General features: G+C 47.0%; 1 protein-coding gene across 1 annotated transcript in view; it reads right to left on the bottom strand.

The window, feature by feature from the left end:
• The window catches only part of LOC135826651 (fibrillin-2-like), a 34,457-nt gene extending 8,723 nt beyond the window's left edge, over positions 1-25,734 (bottom strand). Inside the window, exons 1-9 of the mRNA XM_065339253.1 lie at positions 24,159-25,734; positions 21,833-22,522; positions 17,006-18,112; positions 14,542-15,651; positions 13,021-13,083; positions 10,737-11,021; positions 8,305-8,436; positions 5,547-6,653; positions 1,532-3,157 (exon numbers count right to left, since the gene is read on the bottom strand). Of these exons, the coding sequence (XP_065195325.1) occupies positions 1,532-3,157; positions 5,547-6,653; positions 8,305-8,436; positions 10,737-11,021; positions 13,021-13,083; positions 14,542-15,651; positions 17,006-18,112; positions 21,833-22,522; positions 24,159-25,500 (7,462 nt within the window). The 5' untranslated portion in view covers positions 25,501-25,734. The remainder of the gene's footprint in view (positions 1-1,531; positions 3,158-5,546; positions 6,654-8,304; positions 8,437-10,736; positions 11,022-13,020; positions 13,084-14,541; positions 15,652-17,005; positions 18,113-21,832; positions 22,523-24,158) is intronic.
• Between the last annotated feature and the right edge of the window lie 23 nt (positions 25,735-25,757).

Raw genomic sequence — 25,757 nt, 5'->3', positions numbered from 1 at the left:
GTTTGTCGACGATTATGGTCACATACATCTTTCTTCTGGCTTTTCTTTCATTTTCCTGGGTGGTTACCAACAGCCAGTGCATGCCGGTGTGATGTGTGTGGGAAAAAAAAGAAAAAAAAGAAAAAAGAAAAAGACCAAAAATAGTGATTCACTGGCCAGAAAAAGTCACTTCAAATAGCTGTATGGTGTAGACCAGGCTGAATAGTGATGGTCAATTCTTCAGCCTTGCAAGCTGTTGAATGGTGCAATCCCAGCACAAGTTGCTATGGCTTCTGCCGTAGCATTGCTATCATCGCCTCCGGCGATGGGCGTCAAAAGGTCAAGGTCAAAAGGTGTATTTTTCACATACATCTTTCTTCTGGCTTTTCTTTCATTTTCCTGGGTGGTTACCAACAGCCAGTGCATGCCGGTGTGATGTGTGTGGGAAAAAAAAGAAAAAAAAGAAAAAAGAAAAAGACCAAAAAATAGTGATTCACTGGCCAGAAAAAGTCACTTCAAATAGCTGTATGGTGTAGACCAGGCTGAATAGTGATGGTCAATTCTTCAGCCTTGCAAGCTGTTGAATGGTGCAATCCCAGCACAAGTTGCTATGGCTTCTGCCGTAGCATTGCTATCATCGCCTCCGGCGATGGGCGTCAAAAGGTCAAGGTCAAAAGGTGTGTGCGTGTGTGTGTGTGTGTCCAATTCCACTTCAAGGTACCAGTGCATCTAATGTCTGCTTCTATCAAAGCAGCATGCTGTCTATACTGGTTACCCCAGCAAGTGTAGGGTGTGCATAGATAACTGTCTTGGTCGTTTTATGCCGATGTACTCCGTGTGGTGTAGACCAGGTGTGCATTGGTGGTCGATTCACATGGCTTCGCCAGTTGTGTGGATTAGACAGTTATCTGGCGCAAGTCTTGATCTGTCTCATTCAGATCTTGTTCGCTATCGTTGCTATAAGAGAAAATCTGTGGGTGCACATCCAGTGCATTTGCAGATTTGCGTGCTTCTCTTGCGACGGGCGTATACATGGTACATACATGGTGTGTGTGTGTGTTTGTGCATGTGAGTTTGTGTGCACGCAAACGACTGACAACTGCTCTGCACCGTTCCTTATGTACGTTGTTGCTTTCTTGCTGCTGCTGTTTCTCTTGCTGGTGTCACAGAGGGACGACCGCATGTGGTGTGTCGGAACACCGTCGGGTCCTATCAATGTGATCGTGCTTCTCTTGTGACGGGCGTATACAGTATACATGGCACATGGCACATGGTGTGTGTGTTCGTGCGTGCGTGTGTGCGTGTGCGTGTGTGTGTGCGTGCGCATGCGAGGGATTCACTGGCAAGAAGAAAGAAAACGCCACTTCAATCGGCTGTGTCATGAAGACCAGGTGAATGTTGCATAGTAAACACACAGTGCCCACGTACCACAAGATGCTGCCATATAGGTATCTAGACAGATAACCCAAAGCAGAAAATTTCTATTTCAAAGCCAGATCCCTCCATCTACTAGGTTGCGTTCAATGGCAACAGTTACGGGGTTTCCCCTTACCACTTTTAGCGTTGGTGCTGATGCTGCACACATGGCCATCACCAAAGTATCCCGGCAGACATTGGCAGTTGAATGAAGAATCTGGCAGCGCTGCACCTGCACCCGCTGCTGCAGGTGTTGTTGTTGTTGTTGTTGTTGTTGTTGTAGCCCCAGTTACTGCAGTCGTTTCCTCACCAGTGCTGCAGCGTGCGTTGCGACTGCAGTTGTGCGTGCTGGTCACACAGTGGTCCACGGACGCGCACTCCACGCCGTCGCCGACAAAGTGCTCGCGGCACGAGCACTCGTACGAGCCGTTCAGGTTGCTGCAGGCGCCGAACAGCGCGTGACAGTTGTGCGTTCCCTCCCAGCACTCGTTCACTTCCGTGCACAGCGCGCCGTCCTCGCGATACCCAGCGAGACAGGGACACGAATACGAGCCGTTCGTGTTCACACAGCCGGCACCCTGGACACAGACGTCCGGCGTCTGCATGCACTCGTTCACATCCTCGCAGACAGTACCGTTACCCCTGTAACCCACCGGGCAGCTGCACTTGAACGCGCCAACCTCGTTCGTGCACTTGCCCACCGCCAGGTCGCAGTTGTGCAGGCTACTAGCCTCCGAGCACTCGTTTACGTCCGAGCAGTTGCTGTGACTGTCGCCGGTAAAGCCGGGCAGGCATGCACAGCGATAGGAGCCCACTATGTTGCTGCAGGCGGCGTTGCCAGCGCAGATACCCACACGCAAACACTCATCAATGTCAGTGCACACCGTGTGACCGTCACCCTCGTGAGCAAACGGACAGCTGCATGTGTACGAACCCACCGTGTTGTTGCAGATTGCGTTGGACGCGCACGTGGACGCCGCACTGCACTCGTTCACATCTCTGCAGGTGTACCCGTCGCCGGTGAACCCGGCCTTGCACGAGCACCCGTACGCGCCGGCCGTGTTCGTGCAGTGAGCGTTCTCGCTGCACGCGTTATCGCCTGGCGCCACGCACTCGACGATGTCAGTGCAGAACACCCCGTTGCCGGTGTACCCCGTGGCGCACTTGCACTCGAAGGAGCCCCTCGTGTTGGTGCAGTTCGCGCCGACGGGCGCGCACACGGGCGGGCCGGCCTGCATGCACTCGTTGATGTCCTGACAGGAGCGGCCGTCCCCGGCATAACCGTCCCGGCATCGGCAGGTGAACGACCCGGGCACGTTGCTGCATGTCGCCTCCTGGTGGCAGTTGTTGTCGGGCTTGTTCAGGCACTCGTTTATGTCCGCACAGAACACACCGATACCTTTGTAGCCGGGCTTGCATACGCACGTAAAACTTCCCTTGGTGTTCGTGCACTGGGCATTCGTATCGCACGGAGAGTTGAGGCACTCGTCAACATTCGCACAACTCTTTCCATCACCATTGTATCCCAGGTTACACGAACAACTGAAGTTACCAATGTTGTTCTGACAAGTGGCATCCGACGAACAGTCGTGAAGATGACGTGCACACTCGTTCACATCTGAACAGTATGTACCTGGACCTTCATAACCTGGGTCACATGAGCAATTATGACCTCCCACCGTGTTGGAGCACATGGCATTAGGATGGCACTCATGGCTGTCCGCCTTACATTCGTTGTGATCAATGCAGTTTGTGCCGTTACCTGAAGTGTACAAAAACATGAGCACATATGACCAGCACTCAGTTCATGTTATTGAATTGTCTTAAAATGTGCAAATGGTGACGGTCTGTGCATAGGTCAATATGATTCGACCTTGCTGCATTTTACACTGACTTTTCGACAATTCAGGGGGGGGGGGGGGGGTTGATGCACCGGATGCGGATCCCAACCCATGTGCACCCCCTAACAATTTCGACCTAGGTTCAGCATGCTCTTAATGACCATGAATGACATGCACCAGCCGTCCTACACATGTGCACCTCCCATTTATGAAGCCCATGGCTTTATAGCTGAGACTGGCTATATAGTCGAATATCTCCCCATGCCTTTAAAGGTGGAGATATACCGCAAGCGGCCTTGCACCTTCCTAAAGAGGGGGACCGGCGGATATACCGTAAGCGGCCTTGCACCTTCCTAAAGAGGGGGACCGGCGGATATACCGTAAGCGGCCTTGCACCTTCCTAAAAGGGGGACCGGCGGATATACCGTAAGCGGCCTTGCACCTTCCTAAAGAGGGGGACCAGCAGATATACCGTAAGCGGCCTTGCACCTTCCTAAAAGGGGGACCGGCGGATATACCGTAAGCGGCCTTGCACCTTCCTAAAAGGGGGACCGGCGGATATACCGTAAGCGGCCTTGCACCTTCCTAAAGAGGGGGACCGGCGGATATACCGTAAGCGGCCTTGCACCTTCCTAAAGAGGGGGACCAGCAGATATACCGTAAGCGGCCTTGCACCTTCCTAAAAGGGGGACCGGCGGGTATACCGTAAGCGGCCTTGCACCTTCCTAAAAGGGGGACCGGCGGGTATACCGTAAGCGGCCTTGCACCTTCCTAAAAGGGGGACCGGCGGATATACCGTAAGCGGTCTTGCACCTTCCTAAAGAGGGGGACCGGCGGATATACCGTAAGCGGCCTTGCACCTTCCTAAAAGGGGGACCGGCGGATATACCGTAAGCGGCCTTGCACCTTCCTAAAAGGGGGACCAGCGGATATACTGTAAGCGGCCTTGCACCTTCCTAAAAGGGGGACCGGCGGATATACCGTGAGCGGTCTTGCACCTTCCTAAAAGGGGGACCGGCTACGCCCCTGAATGCAACAAGAGAGCGCCAGACTAAACAGCATTTCCCTAAGCGTCTGGTTTTCAATTGTGCCCGTTTATAGTATGGCGCCAGGCCTACCATTCAACACATCAAGAACACAAGAACCGCGCCAGGCAGAACACATTCACGATTCCCGTGAGACTCGGCTAGAGGTAGAGTGTTTCCGTATCCGCTGGAACGCCACCACGATCGAGGATGAAAGATCAAGGATCACCTTACAGAAGATACCGTATAAGCCGCACTTTGCACACTCAATTTTCACCTCCCAAAAAGGGGGGGGGGGGGGGTGTGGCTTATACTCCGCTGATCAAATTAACGGTGATAAGTAGGGTAGACGTCTGTTGCTCGTAGAAAAAATGAGGGAGCGGCTTACACTCCGGAAAAAACGGTACCCCCATATGAACCGTATCCGGACTTCCAAGTTGTGGCCTGCCTGGCACCCTGTCGAGGAGACTTACTGGAACAATAATAACTATTCGTTTGTCAATTCTTGCGGGAATAGCGACGTCATTTGCCAGGTCCCTGCCCCTTTCCCACTGAGACGCATGCGATTCAGAGTTACTGGCGCAGCAAAGTGCAAATGTATAGGCAGTACCCGGTCCTGGATTGCCCCAAATAAGAGAGATATGAGTGCAGCTAGCGGCTATCCGGCATATCGATAATTTCAACGAAAAAGTTTAATTAGGATCCTCCCCCACCCAAAAAATAGATTTACTTGACAGAAAGAATGCCTTGATGTCTCTCATATCAATATTTCCAAAACGAAACTCCCCTTGGCTCACCCACCCATAGACGAAACTTTTGCTCTTCGTTTAAAAGATGGATAGCTATGCCCCTTAGAGTACCAAACAAGTCTGAGTTAAATAGCTTTGCCATTGTGTGCTTGATGACAGGTGCACACATGGCTTCCTTTGGTGTTTGAGCATGTTGAATGAGCATGACAGTTCGTAGTGTAAGAGCTATTAGTACATTCATTGATATCCACGCAAGATACTCCATCCTTCAAGAAGCCGCTAAAGCAATTACAACGGAAAGAACCATTTCATTTCTTTCTACTGGTTGGCATGCTGCCTGCAGACGAGTTCTGTTCGCTCAATCAATCCCATCCAAGTGACTTGATAATTTCCAGTGAAATACGCATTGCAAACCCCAATGGCTATGGGTGTGTGGGGTGCATGCGATAAAAAAATTATTTTTCTGTGCGACCTTCAGGTCTTTTTTCCTGATCATAGCTCGCACATGTCCAACACTTAATTCAAGATAATCTTACCGTTATGTCCTTGATGACAGAGGCACACATAGCTTCCCTTGGTGTTTGAGCATGTTGAATGAGCATCACAGTTGGTAGTGTAAGAACTATTAGTACATTCATTGATATCCACGCAAGATACTCCATCCTTCAAATAGCCAGTAAGGCAATTACAATGGAAAGAACCAGGAACGTTGTCACATTTAGAGTTTACACTGCACACTGGTACAGCTCCATAACATTCATTCTTGTCTTGGCATGTCTCTCCATTGCCAAAGTAACCATTATTGCAACTGCAAGTAAAGTTTCCTGCACTGTTGCTACAGATAGCATCAGAATGGCAGTTGTGAGCGAAAGTTGAGCATTCATTTATTTCAGTACACTGCTGTCCATCTCCACTGTAACCCGGTTTGCAACTGCAATCAAACTTTCCCTCACTGTTCGTGCAGATTGCATCAGCATGGCAAGAGGTTGTCATCAAACACTCGTCCACATCAGAACATGACGAAATCCCATCACCTGAGAAACCACTATCGCACTTGCATGTATACGAACCGACATTATCTGTGCAGGTAGAGTTCGAGGTGCAGGTTGATGAATTGGAACATTCATGGATGTTTGTGCAGTTTATGCCATCGCCGTGAAAACCACTATTACATGTACAAATGTAGGAACCCTTTTTGTTTGAACATGTTGCATCACTGTGACACATGTTGTCCTTGGAACTCGAACATTCATCTATGTCCATACAGAACTTTCCTGTTCCTGTATAACCATGTATACATGCACAAGTAAAACTTCCAACGGTGTCCGTACAGTTGGCATTCTCGTCACACGGTGATTTCAGGCACTCGTCAACATCCACACAACTCTTTCCATTACCCTTGTATCCTGAATTACATGAACAACTGAAGTTACCAATGTTGTTCTGACAAGTGGCATCCGACGAACAGTCGTGAAGATGACGTGCACACTCGTCCACATCTGAACAGTAGGTACCTGGACCTTCATAACCTGGGTCACATGAGCAATTATGACCTCCCGCCGTGTTGGTGCACATCGCTTTGTCATGGCAATCATGGCCGCCTTTGTAACATTCGTTGTGATCGATGCAGTCCGTGCCGTTATCTGAAGTGTACAAGAACATGAAAACGCATAGCCAGATTTGGAACTGATCACAGGCCATTTCATACCCTAGCTCTTAGAGGGGCGGAGGTGCTATCAATTTTCTGATCTAGGAGTGATGCCTGGAAGATTCAACTTCAAAGTATCTTTGCATGGAAAGCAATACCGTATTCTCCGGAGTATAAACTCCACTGGTTTATAATGAGTTTTAAAAGCCTGACCCAGATTTACTGTCGCGAGCTGCAAACATCTGCTTCGTTTGCCATAGTTAATTTGACCATCGTAGATAAGCTGCAATGACAATTCAGGGTCAGATAGTGGTGATTTTATAGTGCGGCTAATACTCCGGACAACACGGTATCAGCATGGAAAGTACACATTGTGCAAATATAAGTACAGCTAATGTTAGACCTCGAATGATAAAACGAATAGAGCTGAACACCTTCAGTCCGGCTACAATTTCCAAGGATTCCAACGGGATAGGCTTTGAATCGCGCAACTGTCACAGTATGCTCTTGAGGTTTATCTAAAATCACTCGGTTTTGGAATCTCTTCACCTCGGTCTCTTCGGAATGCCATGAATCTCCTCTATTAAGATATTGCCACTAGATACCCAACAAGACAAACAGAATCGCGCCGAACTATCGCGCACGAGCGAGATTCTGCAACCAACTCCACAAAAATCGTCGGTTCCCGCATCTTTGCTCAACGTTTTCCACGTCAAATGCGCGATGCAACCATGAATCACACAACAATGAGTCACAGGGAAATTCCCCGTTTGACCACTGCCGTGCCTGCCACACACACAACTTACAAGAAGAATTGAAGTGCATCCGTTTTCGGCTATTCAGCGCTTAGTGCTTATTAATTCCACCTTATCAAACGACGCCTCACTGCTAAGCTTAGTCTTAAAGCTTCGCAACTGCTGCAAAACCGGAAAGTCTAACGAGTCACAAAGTTAACGTTTTAACGACCAATTATTTTTCGTTATTTGAAAAAACGTTATCGCTAGATGTCTGTGTAAAGATGCGCATACAGATGGGTGGCCAGGTAGCCATCGTTAAACTTTCTGCACCTAATCATGCCGAAATTACAAAAACGTTAAACCTTTTGGTCGTTAGACTTTCCGGTGTTACAGTAGACACGAGTTTCCTTGTGATGAGGATTTCAGCTTGTTTTTGAAAACATTTCTCTCGAGATTCGGGCACAGAGGGTTAAACGGCTGTGAAATCAAGCTAGATAAGACACGTAGCATTTTACTTTTGGGAATCTATTTGGCATACCTTTCGGAATCACACTGCATGCAAGCGAGCCTTACGTGCAGGCGTACAAAGAAATGCACGCACTGCAACAGGAAACAGGAGAAGACTGTCTGCAAGTATTCTCTACTTTGCATGTATTTCAACTACGTCTGTTTGAGCTGTGCCAGATGATGACATCATTAGCAATAAGCCCATTGCGCAATGACGTAATTTGCACCCTAAACACCCCCCAGACAGCCACCTGGGCATGGTCATCTGGGGGTGTTAAACAGTGCATTCCTGATCCCAGTGTACTCACATGCATTCCTCATACCATCCATATTTGGCGATGCGCAATGGGCTTATATTGAAAGAAGAATCATGTCAGGGAAGCATCACATCGCTATACTTACAAACACAAGAGAAAACCTGTGCCGTTCCTTCGCACACTGGTTGACTATGGGGGTAGACATATCCAGGGTTACAAACGACATAACCGTCCGCTGTTATGCTGGCGATATTATCTCCCGCAGTGCGTTCACAAGCTGAAGTCAAAACGATATGAACAGAAAGCACAGCATACTCTTCGTTATTATCTCTGACAGTGGCGTTGCAGTTTAGAGCTACACTCATGTAAGTTTCCAGAGCCCGGTGAAAATATCATGACACAGAGAAATCTTCTTTCAGAGAGCGATTTTCTCGAAATTCTGAACGAAATGGGTTGCCCCGCAGACAATTCCACACATGCACTGGCCCATATGTTAGCACAGGTTTATTTATAGGCCCGCGTCTCAAACGGTTAGTCCGATTAACCGGTTGCAGACCGGTTACGAAGAATTAACGGTTAACCGATAAAGATAACGGTTACGCAGTAACTTTTCAGTAAATTTTTCAAGTATCAGGTCGTTGCAAAGTATGCACTTTCGCAGGCTTTCGCACGAGTACGCAATTTCTGGGCTGTCAACTCGGTCATATCTGGTTTCTTGGTGTGAGAATATGTGTGAATGAGCATGCAAGAGAATGTACATGTGTGCGTTGTACTGAATAGGGTACATTTTTTGAATGAGTATAGTCAAATATACGGTTAAAAACGAGTCCGCAGGATTGCCAAGGCTTATAGGTTATAACCGTTAAACCGACCGTTAGCTTAGCAGTTAACCGTTCGGGGTAAACCGTGACCGTTTGAGCCCTATTTATTTATTATTATTATTATTTTTATAGGTTAGTGCATGGCAGGGAGGGCTTGTTAGTGCCCGACAGATTAGCCTGAGGGTCGTAGGCCCGAGGGCTACCCTGAAGGGCACAAACAAGCCATAAGACCCTCCCTGCCATGCACTAACTATTTTAGAACGAGGTTACATGCATTATCTCACTTCCATCATGCTTGTGTACCAGTAAATTGGGTAGGTTTGTGGTTTGTGTGCAGAGAGACTTGGTGTGGTATGAAAGAATATTTTCTTCTGGTAAGTTATGGTAACTCAGCACCACTTAGGACTACTAAAAGTAGAATAGAAGCAAATGAAATGCTGGGCTCTTATTGCGAGCTTCATTCTTATTCATAGCTTGTGGAGCTATTTAGGGGTTTTGAGAGCCCCTTGTCGATACTTCTAATGACTTCGATCTTCGGTGTTTATAGGTTTTCGCAAGCTGTTGACAAAGGAAAGTCGTACAGATGAACGAATATGGGAGGCAAACACCGTACACACTTCTGAAATGCGTAGCTTTTAGTAGTACACCGTACATTTTATGCAGAGTTCATTACCTGCACCGTACTACACCATACAGGGAGTTGTACGCACCAGTTTAGAGTATATTCAGCGGGCTTTAAACTAATCCAAGGCCCTCGACGAGTCATCAAAAGTTGTAAAATAACGATTGAGCGGGCTTTAAACTCTGATAAGGCCCTTGGCGGGAATGTCGCTGATTGGTCGTTTCCTGGACAACGAGACAGACATTGTTCTAATATTTATTCCCGTAGCTATGCAGAAGACGTTACTTCAGTAACGTCTGGCGCTAGCCAGGGTCCACACAGCTTTAATTTGGTGTTTGTTTGTGTGTTTGTTTGTGTCACGCCTGGCGCTATCCGTATCTGGCGGCAAAAAAGCATAGAATGTTATACATTTTTGAATTCTCCTATTTTTTCTGGCATATCCTGGGATTCGAACCCGCACTATCGCCCTACATGCATTCCCCCATACACTTCGCATTCATACCCATTCTTCCAAGTTGCTTCACGTTATTATCTTGCGTTTGAAAGCCCTATTTGAATATTGCGGGCGGCTGTATGTGGCCAGCTGTGTTTGATGGTACGGTACGGGAGACGGTGTCGTATTACCCTCGATCGTACCTGTCCCGTTCCTATCCCCTACCGTACCGTGCCATCAAAGACGGCTGGCCACAATGCATATTCAAATAGGGCATTCAAATGCAAGATCACAATGTGAAACAACTTGGAAGAATTAGTATGTATGCGAAGTGTATCGGGGGATGCATGCAGGGCGCGCGATAGTGCGGGTTCGAATCCCAGGTTATGTCTTTAAAAAAAGGATTTTTTTAAAGAATTTATAACATCCCTATGCTTTTTTTTGTCTAGGTCATCAAGGCAAAAAAGCATAGCATAGGGCCCTGAGCTTCCAAGCTCTCTCGTTAAATCTTTAATAGGGCATTCCCACAGGCCTAAGGCCTTCTTTGACTGTACTAGTATGAGAGAAACTAAGGGACCGTTGCAAAAGTTTTTGTCATCTCTGAAACGAACATCGTTCGTTTCGTCGTACTCGGACCACCTCCCCTCCCTCAGAAACGAGGGCAACTTGCTATGCTGGACAGCAGGCAATAAGTAACTTACACATTTCACATATAGCATCCAAATGTTGGGTTGAAAAAAATCCAAATCCCTGAGTAGAGTACTCTACTCTACGTTTGTCAGCTCTTGTATAGCCATTGCCGCTCAACCAGGCAGGACCCACGTGGCCAAGCGTACACTTTGCATTGAATGTCGCTGCGCTGAGGACATCGCCATTGTGCCGTTTGCAGGTTTGCGCGGCGGTTGCATAGTCAACTCTATGACCGACCGCCATGAGAACAGTTTGGGTACCGGAACAAAAGTGATAGCCAGTTAGTTCTTTGTATACTGCAGTTTCGCACAGAAATGGTACATATAAAAGTCATTAATGAATAAAACGGCATGGAAATTGTATCAAATATATATATTTTAAAATTAGACTCAGTGCCAAGGATTAATTTACAAGAAGAAAAGAGGACTAAGGAGTTACAAGTTACGCTAGAATATCCAGGAATACTACTAGTGAATGTACAATCTGCTAGTCAGGTGTAGAACGTCAGTACCGTTGGTCAGTGTCGTGCAATGTTATCGCATGAGCTGATTGTAAATTAACTGGTGGTTTCAGTGGATAATATAGCGCAACTTGTCGCTCCTTGGTACTCTTTTCTTCTTCTACATTTTTGATTAAATTTTAATTATTCGCGGCCTTTCTCTATTTTGCATACTTGAAGGACATGTGCAGCACGCTTGAATCTCCTCACTTGAACAAATTGATGCATGCACCTACTCCTTAGGCTCCGTCACAAAACCAACCACAACTTGGAGTCGTGTTGAAAAGAATTCACACAAATTGAGTGTCAGCATACACACAGAACAATCATTTCTATAATAATAAGGACGTTTAGCAACGCGAAAGTTGGAAAGAAAATTCGAGTCTGGGAATGAGTACAGAAACAAAGCTCGAAACTTCGAAAACTTGGACGCGAAGTTGCAGTGATTTGCGAAAGTAACTTTCTCTTTTCTCGGTACGCATAGCCAGCAATCGCATGTCATCACCTATATTGAAAATCAACACAATTTTGCGAATCGACCTTTTTTCAGGATCACTTTTCAACGAGGACGAAGCAAAGTCGGCCGAACGAAGCCTAGAGGGAGAAAATCACCCTCTCCACTTCACCATCACGATACTGATATAGATACGAGATGAAACAACTAAAAAATCCACAAGAAAACTGTACGGCCATCTTCGCGCTGAATTTGGTCTGACTTTGGTCTGAGAATTTTCTATCACAATCAAAAATGTACGAAGAGCACTCAAAAATAAGCTACAGACGTGCCGTTATCGCTCTCTATTCCTTTTTCAAGGCACAACAGTAGACTCTCCACTTTCAAACCAGGAACCACACATACCAGTCGTCCTTTTCAACTGCTCCATGAGCGCAGGAAATGTTCACCAAGGGTCGCAGAGCAGCATCCATTCCAGAAAAAGAGCTAAAATACGAGTGAGGCTGCATGCCTGAAGTACATGCAGAAAATAGTCAATTTCAGCGTTTCTGCTCCAAACAGCAACTACAGTCAAATCTGCCGTTAGCGACCTCTGCTGTAGGCGACCATCTACCGTTAGCGACCGATTTTCCGTGCACCGACGGTTTCACATACAAACTGATCTGTCCAGAGCGACCATCTGCTGTGCGCGACCAGCGACCGCGATTTCATGCACGGTGGCTGCATTCAAATCTGCTGTAAGCGACCGCGACACAGGTTCAGTCAGGTGCGAAACTGTACTTGCCAGTGCGCTGGCAACTGCAAAGTGTGAAAATGCGCTGTCTTGCAAGTGCGATCGACTGGCGGCTGGCCTGTACCATGTGTACTGAGGCTGTGCTGTAGCTCTCAAGTCCGGGCAGCGTCGATCTACTGCCGTGTCGCATACGCGTACTATGAGTATGGTCGTCGTTGAATATCCAATATAAAAATGATATTAAAAATCACATTATTCTCGTCGATTTGAGTACATGAAAGCATAATACCTGGTATGCCGGATTTACCATACATCTGCCGTAAGAGACCATCTGCCGTAAGCGACCGCTTTTTCTTGCACCAAGGGGCGGTCGCTTACGACAGATTTGACTGTAGCTTCGACTAGAAACAAAGATTACACCAAAGGATCATCAAACAACCATTTTCTTCAGTTTCGTTTGCAGATGGCTTCCTTGTGCTTGGCCCAGCACGCCAAAAATCACACCTCGGAGGAGTGCAAAAATTACAACTCTCAGATGTCCTCGATTGCTGGCCATGGCATTTGACTACAGGGAGTAGTCATTTTACAGCACTGCTTCTGAGTACTTACCGCTATCTGTTCCGTTCGTGGTCGGTGGTGCAGTAGTTGCAGACAGGAGTGATGAATTCCTTCCTGTTTGACGGCACGGCAACATAACAACAAAAACCGGGAAATGTGATCGCCATGGTTTCCGTACTGTCTGGAAGCACCGTAAGAGCCCGCAATAAGGCTCTGAGCGGAAGCGTTTTAATGAAGGCCCAGAACATGGGCGTCAAATTGGGCCTGGCAGCTATTTCACATCAATGAATTCAGACTCATTTTCACATCATATCGCACGACTGCATGTATGTACAAGGTTAGCACGGTCTACTGTACACTAAGTTATACTACTGTGCCGTACATGCATGTGGAGTACTTGCATCACATTTGTGCATGAGCTGCCAGCTTCATTCACTTCAGTAAGGAATTTCAAAAGGCGAAGTGCCTTCATTCGAGTCCTGGGGCTGGTGGTAAAATCAATGTGATCTCTTGACTTCCCCTCGTCAATCCCTCAAATGTATGAAGAGGTTCAAAAAGCAAACACTTTTTCATGATTTCAATACAACAAAGTAAAGCAAAGTTAGCACGTCCGCATTAAAAACGTCTATACAATTGCGTTGAGAAACACAACCAGCTTACAGTCCATTCATCGGAAACTGTCCCGCTGGCTTTCAAAAGTCGGATTTGGGCCGAATTGAGGATCAAAAGCCCACTTTAAATCTCAAAAATCTGGGATTTGGATCTGCTTCTCCATTTTGCCATGGCATACCTGTCCTAATTTTGTAAAACCTGGCTGAATTTCTATTTCCCTGTTCTTGGACTTTTGTGGCCTCAAATGTGGCAAGGAGTAATTGCACAGGTCACACAATGCAGGATGTACTGTTGTTTTCACGATATCTGCAACTACCGTATTTTCTCTAATAAAATCCCAGGTCTCCGATAATAGCCCAGTCTCCAATAATGACCCGGGGTGAGGGTGGTTTGAAATAATAAGAGCACCGTCTCTAATAGTAGCGCAGGTCACAATTGGTTCCTTCCTGGCGCCAATGCTATTGTGAAACAGCTATTTTGACAATATTCCTGAGTTTAGGGTTGCAAAATCAGTCTTGATATGGTCAGTTTATGCCTGTGTTGACTGGAGTTGGCTTGATGCTTGATAGTTGAAAAAATAAGAGCCCAGTCTCTAATAGTAGCGCGGGCAGAGCTGTCACTGAGAAAACAAGAACCCCGGGCTCTTATTAGAGAAAATACGGTATGTGTGGGAGACACCAAAAAGTTCGGGCGCCAGTTTCCAATGAATGGACTGTAGGAAGTTTCGCCCGTGCCAGGTTACCACAATGCCTGTGATACCAGGGTGGCAGGTTATCACCATGCCTGTGATACCAGGGTGGCAGATGCAGCGCCTATCGGTGAGGGTGATGTGGTGACTCTCACAACCAATGCCCGACAAGGGGGCGAACCTCGTTAGCTGCATCCATGTTACCCTCACTCCGAGTAGCGAGTACCCAGTTGACCGTGGGTGTCGGAAAACCTACATCAAAATGAATTTACCTTTATATCCTTGATGACAGAGGCACACATAGCTTCCTTTGGTGTTTGAGCACGTTGACTGAGTTGGACAGTTGGTAGTGTAAGAGCTATTAGTACATTCATCGATATCCACGCAAGATACTCCATCCTTCAAGTAGCCAGTAAGGCAATTACAATGGAAAGAACCAGGAACGTTGTCACATTTAGAGTTTACACTGCACACTGGTACAGCTCCAGGAGCACATTCATCCTTGTCTTCGCATGTCTCTCCATTGCCAAAGAAACCATTATTGCACCTGCAAGTAAAGTTTCCTGCACTGTTGCTACAGATAGCATCAGAATGGCAGTTGTGAGCGAAAGTTGAGCATTCATTTATTTCAGTACACTGCTGTCCATCTCCACTGTAACCCGGTTTGCAACTACAATCAAACTTTCCCTCACTGTTCGTGCAGATTGCATCAGCATGGCAAGAGGTTGTCACCAAACACTCGTTCACATCAGAACATGACGAAATCCCATCACCTGAGAAACCACTATCGCACTTGCATGTATACGAACCGACATTATCTGTGCAGGTAGAGTTCGAGGTGCAGGTTGATGAATTGGAACATTCATGGATGTTTGTGCAGTTTATGCCATCGCCGTGAAAACCACTATTACATGTACAAATGTAGGAACCCTTTTTGTTTGAACATGTTGCATCACTGTGACACGTGTTGTCCTTGGAACTCGAACATTCATCTATGTCCACACAGAACTTTCCTGTTCCTGTATAACCAGGTTTACATGCACAAGTAAAACTTCCAACGGTGTCCGTACAGTTGGCATTCTCGTCACACGGTGATTTCAGGCACTCGTCAACATCCACACAACTCTTTCCATTACCCTTGTATCCTGAATTACATGAACAACTGAAGCTACCAATGTTGTTCTGACAAGTGGCATCCGACGAACAGTCGTGAAGATGACGTGCACACTCGTCCACATCTGAACAGTAGGTACCTGGACCTTCATAACCTGGGTTACATGAGCAATTATGACCTCCCACCGTGTTGGAGCACATCGAGTTGTCATGGCAATCATGGCCGCCATTCTGACATTCGTTGTGATCGATGCAGTTCGTGCCGTTATCTGAAGTGTACAAAAACATGAAAACAGGTGTCGAGATTTTTGAACCGATCACAAAGTAATTCAGTAGGAACATGATCTAGCCTAAGTACATGTACGGTAAAGACCATGCAGCTAAGTGGAGAAGAGCACTACCAATCGAGTTGTGGATTCTGTCCACCTAATTTCAACTTGAGTCAGTTTGAGTACTCTGGCAACCTACCTGGTTTATATCTGGCTTTAGAAAATTTATTTTTCATTGCTATCAGTGTCGGCCAGTTTTCTCTGTGCCACGCTGATAAGTCCACAAAGGGGGCCGAAACAGTTCTGTCCGTAGATCGAGTTGTTTGTTTGTTTAGCTTTATTTTACTTCACCAGAAGCACAGGCAAAATCTGCCTTCTCACTGGGCATATTGCCACAGTTTTCGCAAAATGATGTAGGTGGCGATATAAGAAAAGGAGGAAGAGGAAAATACAATCATTAACAAGGCACAAAGAGAAGACGGAAACAAATCAATGAGGGAGTACTACAAGTAACGAATTTGAATTTGATGAATTTTTCATGAAAATAATGCAGCGGATCCAAAGGTTCCAGGGTTGAGGGAATGTTGACAGTTATGTGTCTTTGAGATCTTAGGAGAGGGTAAGAGAGTTTAAGATATCGTTTGTAATTGCTTTCTTAAATACAGAAGGAATTGTGATGGAGCGGACATCAGGTGACAGGCAGTTCCAGTACACACTACCAATGAACTGAACAGTGGATCGACCGGAAGGACCCGAGGGGGGGGGGGGGGAGGGGAGTAATTTAAACTTTAATGTGTGTCCATTCGATCCGAGCAAAAAAAGAAAAAAAGGAAGAAAAACGGCCGGCCCACTGTACTTGGCCATGTTACAGAAAAGGAGACGCTTTGTGCCGCAAAGCAATGTGTCATGCAATGTGCCATGCATGGGCTTGCGATTGGTGTCCGATGTCACTCCCGCTGTGACCCCGTCCCCCCATGTGCGCAGTTAATGGCTCGAACCAGCTCAGGCAACAGCTGTGCAATCCTCAGTACTCGTAACAGACCGTGTACGTAAACTTGTCTAAACAAAATAGTACTGTTTGCGGTCTCCAGCATCCGTTTATAAGTTGATCACAGGGAGTCTGTTGGCGCACTGCAACTACTGGTTGGCATCCTGCCTGCAGACGAGTTCTGTTCGCTCAATCAATCCCATCCAAGTGACTTGATAATTTCCAGTGAAATACGCATTGCAAACCCCAATGGCTATGGGTGTGTGGGGTGCATGCGATAAAAAAATTATTTTTCTGTGCGACCTTCAGGTCTTTTTTCCTGATCTAGCTCGCACATGTCCAAAAATTAATTCAAGATAATCTTACCGCTATGTCCTTGATGGCAGAGGCACACATAGCTTCCCTTGGTGTTAGAGCATGTTGAATGAGCATCACAGTTGGTAGTGTAAGAACTATTAGCACATTCATTGATATCCACGCAAGATACTCCATCCTTCAAGTAGCCAGTAAGGCAATTACAATGGAAAGAACCAGGAACGTTGTCACATTGAGAGTTTACACTGCACACTGGTACAGCTCCATAACATTCATTCTTGTCTTGGCATGTCTCTCCATTGCCAAAGAAACCATTATTGCAACTGCAAGTAAAGTTTCCTGCACTGTTGCTACAGATAGCATCAGAATGGCAGTTGTGAATGCCAGTTAAGCATTCATCTATTTCAGTACACTGCTGTCCATCTCCACTGTAACCCGGTTTGCAACTGCAATCAAACTTTCCCTCACTGTTCGTGCAGATTGCATCAGCATGGCAAGAGGTTGTCATCAAACACTCGTTCACATCAGAACATGACGAAATCCCATCACCTGAGAAACCACTATCGCACTTGCATGTATACGAACCGACATTATCTGTGCAGGTAGAGTTCGAGGTGCAGGTTGATGAATTGGAACATTCATGGATGTTTGTGCAGTTTATGCCATCGCCGTGAAAACCACTATTACATGTACAAATGTAGGAACCTTTTTTGTTTGAACATGTTGCATCACTGTGACACGTGTTGTCCTTGGAACTCGAACATTCATCTATGTCCACGCAGAACTTTCCTGTTCCTGTATAACCATGTATACATGCACAAGTAAAACTTCCAACGGTGTCCGTACAGTTGGCATTCTCGTCACACGGTGATTTCAGGCACTCGTCAACATCCACACAACTCTTTCCATTACCCTTGTATCCTGAATTACATGAACAACTGAAGTTGCCAATGTTGTTCTGACAAGTGGCATCCGACGAGCAGTCGTGAAGATCACGTGCACACTCGTCCACATCTGAACAGTAGGTCCCTGGACCTTCGTAACCTGAGTCACATGAGCAATTATGACCTCCCACCGTGTTGGAGCACGTGGCATTAGGATGGCACTCGTGGCTGTCCGCCTGACATTCGTTGTGATCAATGCAGTTCGTGCCGTCACCTGCGGTGCACACACACACACACACACACGCACGCATGCACACACACACAGACACACACAGACACACAGAACCATACGGAAAGAATTACAGCTTTTTTCTTTACAGAGTTTGGCATACGAGTGTCGTCTCGGTTGGAGAACGAGCTGCCTCTACTATACCCTCGCTACGCCACACATCAAACGGACTAGTCAAGTGGTTTTTCTCTAGAGCTAGAGAGAGAGAGAGCTTTTCATTACTACACCTCAGGATCCGATCGGAGAACTGACAACTGACATGGCAAAAAGAAACATGAAAATTGGTGCCCTCATCAGCACAAAAAGTGGTGTACTCGATATCATATCAGCACAAAAAGGTGTACGTGTCAGCAATACAACAAAGCAGCGTTGCAGCATGTATGGGTCAGCAGCACAGAGACACAAATACAGTAGCAGGTACGACACACGTGCAGCCACATGTACAACAAAAGTTTGGCATACAAGCATAAATTAAAAATCCAGAACATGATCATCAAATCCGTTGATCTCCAATGTCACGCGGTGGTCGGCGCACGGCCAGTTTCAGGACGCAAAAATGTCGTGCTTCAATTGCACAAGTCGAGATTTGTTCAATATGTTTTGTCCTTCTGCACAGCTTTGCTGCTAGTGAAATTCGAGTCGTTCAGGGAAGGAAATGCTTGCTACTTGGAGTGACAAGGGTTGTCAGTTCAAATTTTTTGTCAGACTCGGTAGAGATGACCACGCTGCAGTGTTTGGCGTGCTGGTGTCTGGAGTGGTGCCTGGGTTTGGAGCTTGAAGTGGCGCTTTCTGTCGTCGAGTAATAGGGAGGTTTAGTTCCCATGCAACGGAAACGCGTACGTGGGTGATACACGTAAAGTGGATGAAGGGCACCCATGTTGCAATGTTGTGTTTAGTCACACAGAACAAACAAAAGCATGAAGCGAAAGGCCCAAACCTGGTCCAAGACGAAGCTACCCGGGCCTAAGAAGCTCATCCAATATTTTGATTTCGTGCTCCGGTAACTTCTTCAGCTGAGCACTCTCACAGCTCGCACAATGCGCTCCATTTTGATTTTCACCCACGTTCTGGCGGAACGTGGGTGAGCCTCCATACACGGTATGTCGTGAATCAGAAAACGTCTGTACGTGGGTCACTGAGTATCACGTGGTACACACACGTAAATACCCACGGATTACGTGGGACTAAACCTCCCTAATGTTGCGATGTGGTGAAGTGAAAATATTCAAATTTGTTTATTTCCAGAAAACGTGGAACACTTTTTACGAGACATGTCCTGGGTGGTAGTGGATAGTCCACTCTCCTGCAGTGCACGATAAAGGAAAATAGACGCCGTAAATGATTCCCGCTATGGCACTTGAAATTTGGCTATTTTAATGATACAATTTAGTAGTGATATTTGGAGATGATGGCCATTGCTTTCCTGGATGTAGCCATGGCTCTATGTGGTGGTGATGTGAAGACAACTTAGGTGAGGTAATGTTGGCATGGTGGTGGTTTGTTCTCAGCTCCATTGTGGACACTGTACCAGCGCTCGTTGTTGGACCCAACATTCAGTCGTATTTTGGGCCAATTTCGAGGTGGTCCCTAGTTCCAAGGTGCCCGTAAGTTTTGCAGCGCGCCCTTTCGCATGGTTGTTGTAGACCCCAAAGGAAACCTATTTGCAAAATTTGAGCGAAATTGGAGAGATGCCCAGCTTTTTCTGGTTTTCTCGGACGTGCTCTCTTAACCCTCTCCGTGCTGGCCCCTTTTACTCCAGCAAAGTGCCTTTCCAGCGCACCGACTCTCCTGGTGTCGTTTTTGCGTGCAGGTCCGAACGAATTTTCTCTCAATTTACCTTCATGGATTTTCATTATCCTTGGCTTGTTGGAAAGATCAGGACCAAGCAAATCCATCCTGGTATCTCTCAACTCAATATGCACAGCGGTGGGACTTCTACGTCCTCTTGAAGCTACCGCACGATGCCTAGGAAAGGCACAGGAACTCGATCTCACATTCTTTTTCAGTTTCTTGCTCCAGGTCAGCCGATTTTCACGATTCAAACTGCGCTGCAAAGCTGAGATCCACGTGCTTCCGCTGGTGTCCATTACGCATGTCCTGTACCAAAGGGAAATCCCCTGGCACATCGCTCCATCAATCCCTCTCCTATCGCAAAGAACTTTATATCGCTGGAAAGCTGAGCTCAACACCTTTCCAACGGTGTATCAATTGTCGCGATGGACGTATTTTTGACGGAGTTATGAAAGTTTGTACACCGATCTATGCACTGCGATGTACTGCGCAAATCTATTGACGTCATTAGTCGTTTGGCGTACAGCGTGCATGACGTCTATAGACGTCATTAGCACGGAAAGGGTTAACAAACAAACAAACATTATACAGATTAAGGGAACATCTCATATTTTATTAAAGTTCGCATTTTTTCCGTAAATGTAACGCATTCCGAAACGGGGGTAGGGGGTAGCGCCCTTTCGAATAGAAAAATGACAGTTCGCACATTTTCTGGATGTGTACAATACTGTGCTGTGCACATGGTGCATGTGCTAGACCGCTTCAGCAGCAGGGTGTGTTCATGGTGTGTTCATGGTGTTTATACAGTGGTGTAGATCTACCTACTAGTATGTTTGCAGATCAGCTTACCCTGCACTGAATGCAATCAATAATGCAGGCTGATCACAGGTGTCAAATGTCACATCAGCATTATCAAACCGGGTACCTGGCCAGCTTTCACAGTACAGTCTTTGTGGAGAAACTCTGTTTATGTGCGTGTACATGTCATTGATTGTACGACTCGTCCAGCTGTGGACATGGAAATCCGGTCGCACGTCTAGCGGCCCCAGGGCGCTGGCCATGCGCGCCGTAGATAAGCGGTACACACATGTATTAATGTGCTGCAGCGCGCTGGTCGCATCGGATTGACGTGTACACTGCACACAGCGTTCTGCTGAGGGCGCCGGCCCCCGTCAATCGACTGGATTTCCATGTCCGCGTGACATTACTTGTACTCAGTAGATGCGGTACTACTGTATGCCATTCACTTCCACACTAGCAAAACATTCATGTACATGTACATGTGCATACTATGGCATGCATGGACATGTACAGTAGTAGATCTACATGAACACGGAAAATGTGCGATAAGACTTTCAAATAGTGAGGGGAGGTAGGGGGGGGGGGGGGGGTAAATCCTATTCGAAATGCGTTACGTTTACAAAAAAAGCGCGAGCCTATGAGATGCTACCTGATGGTGCTGTAGAAGGACAACCTACAGCTAAATGACCTTACCATTGTATCCTTCATGACAGGTGCACACATAGCTTCCTTTGGTGTTTGAGCATGTCGAATGAGTGTGACAGTTGGTAGTGTAAGAACTATTAGTACATTCATTGATATCCACGCAAGATACTCCATCCTTCAAATAGCCAGGAAGGCAATTACAATGGAAAGAACCAGGAACGTTGTCACATTTAGAGTTTACACTGCACACTGTAACAGCTCCAGGAGCACATTCATCCTTGTCTTGGCATATCTCCCCATTGCCAAAGTAACCATTATTGCAACTGCAAGTAAAGTTTCCTGCACTGTTGCTACAGATAGCATCAGAATGGCAGTTGTGAGCGAAAGTTGAGCATTCATTTATTTCAGTACACTGCTGTCCATCTCCACTGTAACCCGGTTTGCAACTGCAATCAAACTTTCCCTCACTGTTCGTGCAGATTGCATCAGCATGGCAAGAGGTTGTCACCAAACACTCGTCCACATCGGAACATGACGAAATCCCATCACCTGAGAAACCACTATCGCACTTGCATGTATACGAACCGACATTATCTGTGCAGGTAGAGTTCGAGGTGCAAGTTGATGAATTGGAACATTCATGGATGTTTGCGCAGTTTATGCCATCGCCGTGAAAACCACTATTACATGTACAAATGTAGGAACCCTTTTTGTTTGAACATGTTGCATCACTGTGACACGTGTTGTCCTTGGAACTCGAACATTCATCTATGTCCACACAGAACTTTCCTGTTCCTGTATAACCATGTATACATGCACAAGTAAAACTTCCAACGGTGTCCGTACAGTTGGCATTCTCGTCACACGGTGATTTCAGGCACTCGTCAACATCCACACAACTCTTTCCATTACCCTTGTATCCTGAATTACATGAACAACTGAAGTTACCGATGTTGTTCTGACAAGTGGCATCCGACGAACAGTCGTGATGATGACGTGCACACTCGTCCACATCTGAACAGTATGTACCTGGACCTTCATAACCGGGGTCACATGAGCAATTATGACCTCCCGCTGTGTTGGAGCACATCGCGTTGTCATGGCAATCATGGCCACCATTGTAACATTCGTCGTGATCGATGCAGTTTATACCCTGACCTGAAGTGTACAAACAAATGAAAAGATATGGTCAGATTTGTGAACTGATCACAGCCAATTTGATACCTAAGTTCTTTGAGGGGCGTATGTGTCATGAGTCCTCTGATCTCGGAGTGACGACGGGAAGATTCAACTTCAAAGGCTCTTTGCATGGAACGCAATACCGTATTCTGCGGAGTATAAGTCGCACTGCGGTATAAGCATCACCCATATATACTTTTGGGACGAAATACAGACAGCTGCCTCATTTACCACCACTAGTCATGTTACCATCGTAGCAGTATAAGCCGCAACGACCATTTTTGGGTGAATTACTGGTGTTTGAAGTGTGACGTGTACTCCGACAATACGGTATCAGCATGGCATGGAAAGTACACATTGAGGACCTGCAAATATAAGTACAGCTAATGTTAGGCCTCGAATAAAAAAAACGAATACAGCCCGACACTTTCAGTCCGGCTACAGTTTCCAAGGATTCCAACAGGGTTAGCATAGAGTGGCACAATTGTCACAGTATGCTTTTGAGATTAACCCTTTGAGGCCCATAGTACGGATATATCCGTACCAGTGTACAGTGCATACTTTTCAAAGCGGAACCTGGCGTAACTCGGCCGTCCCTTGACCAAATCGGACAATCGAAAGGGCTATCGACATTAGAATTGTCTCAGCTATCGGCTCGAAAAAACCCGAAAGCGATCCGAGTTCGGAGAGCGGAGATACGAGACTCGAACTAAATTCGCTCAGCAGAGTCAACTCGAGCGCGTGCATTTTGAACTCGTTTTTAGGGGTTTTCCCTGACTCGCGGCCCACGCAGCTACAGATAGTTCACGTCATCGCAAAGGCATGTTTCTCAGCTCTCCAGTAAAAAAATTTGAGCGATCTGCGATGCAATTTGTTGAAATGGCAGAGAATTTGAGTTGGGCGCTCGCAATGCTGGCTTTGGAGCGCCGTATCGCGCTGCGGCGCTGGTTCTGTGCATCGAGTGATGTATTGCTGGCTATCGCTGTGTTCCTCTGGCCAAGAGCTTTCCAGAAAGCCCAAGATCACCAAAATCGGCCAAAGGACACCAAAGTTACGACCAGATAAGTACCCGGGCTCGCGTATGCAGTGCATTTCTTGAAATAATTGTGGGCCCTAAAGGGTTAATCCAACTTCATTCAGTTTCGGAAATTCTTCATGTTGCTCTCTTCGGAAAGCTATGGATCTCCTCTATCCAGATAATATGCTTCATCATTCAAACGTGTTCTTTTGGTGAATCCTTCTTCCTGCATCATTCAATCGTGTTCTTTTGGTGAATCCTTCTTCCCAGAAGCACATACTGGTTTTTATACATTGAGTAACTACCCAGCTTTATTTGCAAATAAAACCGATAATAATAAAATAAAGGCATGCGTGTTGTATCTCAAGGTAAGCAAATCGTACACAGATGTACAGTAAGTGCAAGTAGGCATCTTCACTTCAGTAAGGAATTTCAAAAGGCGAAGAGCCTTCATTCGAGTCCTGGGGCTGGGGGTATGGTCAACATGTTCTAGCTTTTTTTTTCCCTCGTCGATCCCTGACATGTATGAAGACGTATTAGAAAAAGCACACAATTTTTCACGATTTCATTCCAAAACCTACATCAAAATAAACTTACCGTTGTATCCTTCATGACAGATGCACACATAGCTTCCCTTGGTGTTTGAGCATGTCGAATGAGTGTGACAGTTGGTAGTGTAAGAACTATTAGTACATTCATTGATATCCACGCAAGATACTCCATCCTTCAAGTAGCCAGTGAAGCAATTACAATGGAAAGAACCAGGAACGTTGTCACATTGAGAGTTTACACTGCACACTGGTACAGCTCCAGGAGCACATTCATCCTTGTCTTCGCATGTCTCTCCATTGCCAAAGTAACCACTATTGCAACTGCAAGTAAAGTTTCCTGCACTGTTGCTACAGGTAGCATCAGAATGGCAGTTGTGAGCGAAAGTTGAGCATTCATTTATTTCAGCACACTGCTGTCCATCTCCACTGTAACCTGTATTGCATGTGCAGGTAAAATTGCCCGGGTTGTTCATGCACTGCGCTGATTCGTGACAGGTGCCCACGACATTACACTCGTTCACGTCGGTGCAATTCGTGTGAGCGTTGCCAGTGTATCCCGTCTGGCACTCACACTCATAAGAGCCGAACACGTCAATGCACACCGTATTCTTGGCGGCACAAACGCTCGCGCCGCCGCCGCACTCGTTCACGCTATCGCACTGCCGGCCATTGCCGGTAAATCCCGGCAGGCACGAGCACTCGTGTGATCCCAGGGTATTGCGACACGCGGCGTTCGCGTCACACGTGTTGTTCGCCGGGGTCTGGCATTCGTCCAGGTCCAGACACACGGCACCGTAGTGGTAGAAACCGGTTCTGCACAGGCAGCTGTACGAACCGCGGGTGTTGACGCACTCAGAGTTCTCCAAGCACGTGCCGCACTCGCCGCACTCGTTCCTATCTGCACAGCTCACTCCGTCGCCGACGAAGCCGCGATCGCACGCGCAATAGTACGAGCCCTCGCTGTTGGCGCAGGATGCGTTGGCGTGGCAGTCCAGTGTTCTGGCGGCGGCTGGTTGTTTACACTCATCAATATCCTCACAGTACGTGCCGGTGCCGCTGTAACCAGAGGTGCAGGCGCAGCGATAGCTGCCGTTCGTGTTAGTGCATTCGGCCGCCTGGTGGCATGGATAGGGCGAAGCAGCCAGTGTGCATTCATCCACGTCCTTGCACAGTCCCGCCGCGCTGTCCCTAGCAAAGCCCACGCTGCACGTGCACGTGTAGCTCCCATCGGTGTTGCTACACGTGGAGTTGGTCGAGCAAGAAGCCTCTCCGTTCGTACACTCATTCTTGTCGACGCATGCCGGCATGCCGTTGAAATCCGTTCCGACTGCGTAACCAACCGGGCACTTGCACTCGTAATTGCCAACGGTGTTCTTGCAGGTGGCCATTTCAGGGCACAGCGTGGCATGGCCGGTCAGAGCACATTCGTCAATGTCCGAGCACTGCGCTCCCTCAAAGCCAAACTTACAATCACACACGTAGGAGCCCGGGACGTCGCGACACACGGACGAGCCCGCGCTGCACGAGTGCGCCGTGCTGTTCGCGCACTCGATGATGTCCACGCACGTCACGCCGTCGCCGGAGTACCCCGCTGCGCACGAGCACACGTAGCTGCCGTCCGTATTGCCACAGACAGCGCCGCGAG

Source organism: Sycon ciliatum, chromosome 10 (genome assembly GCF_964019385.1).
Source record: "Sycon ciliatum chromosome 10, ocSycCili1.1, whole genome shotgun sequence".
NCBI lineage: Eukaryota > Metazoa > Porifera > Calcarea > Leucosolenida > Sycettidae > Sycon > Sycon ciliatum.
The sequence above is the reverse complement of the archived record's forward strand: the minus strand, read 5'-3'. Positions and strand labels throughout refer to the sequence as shown.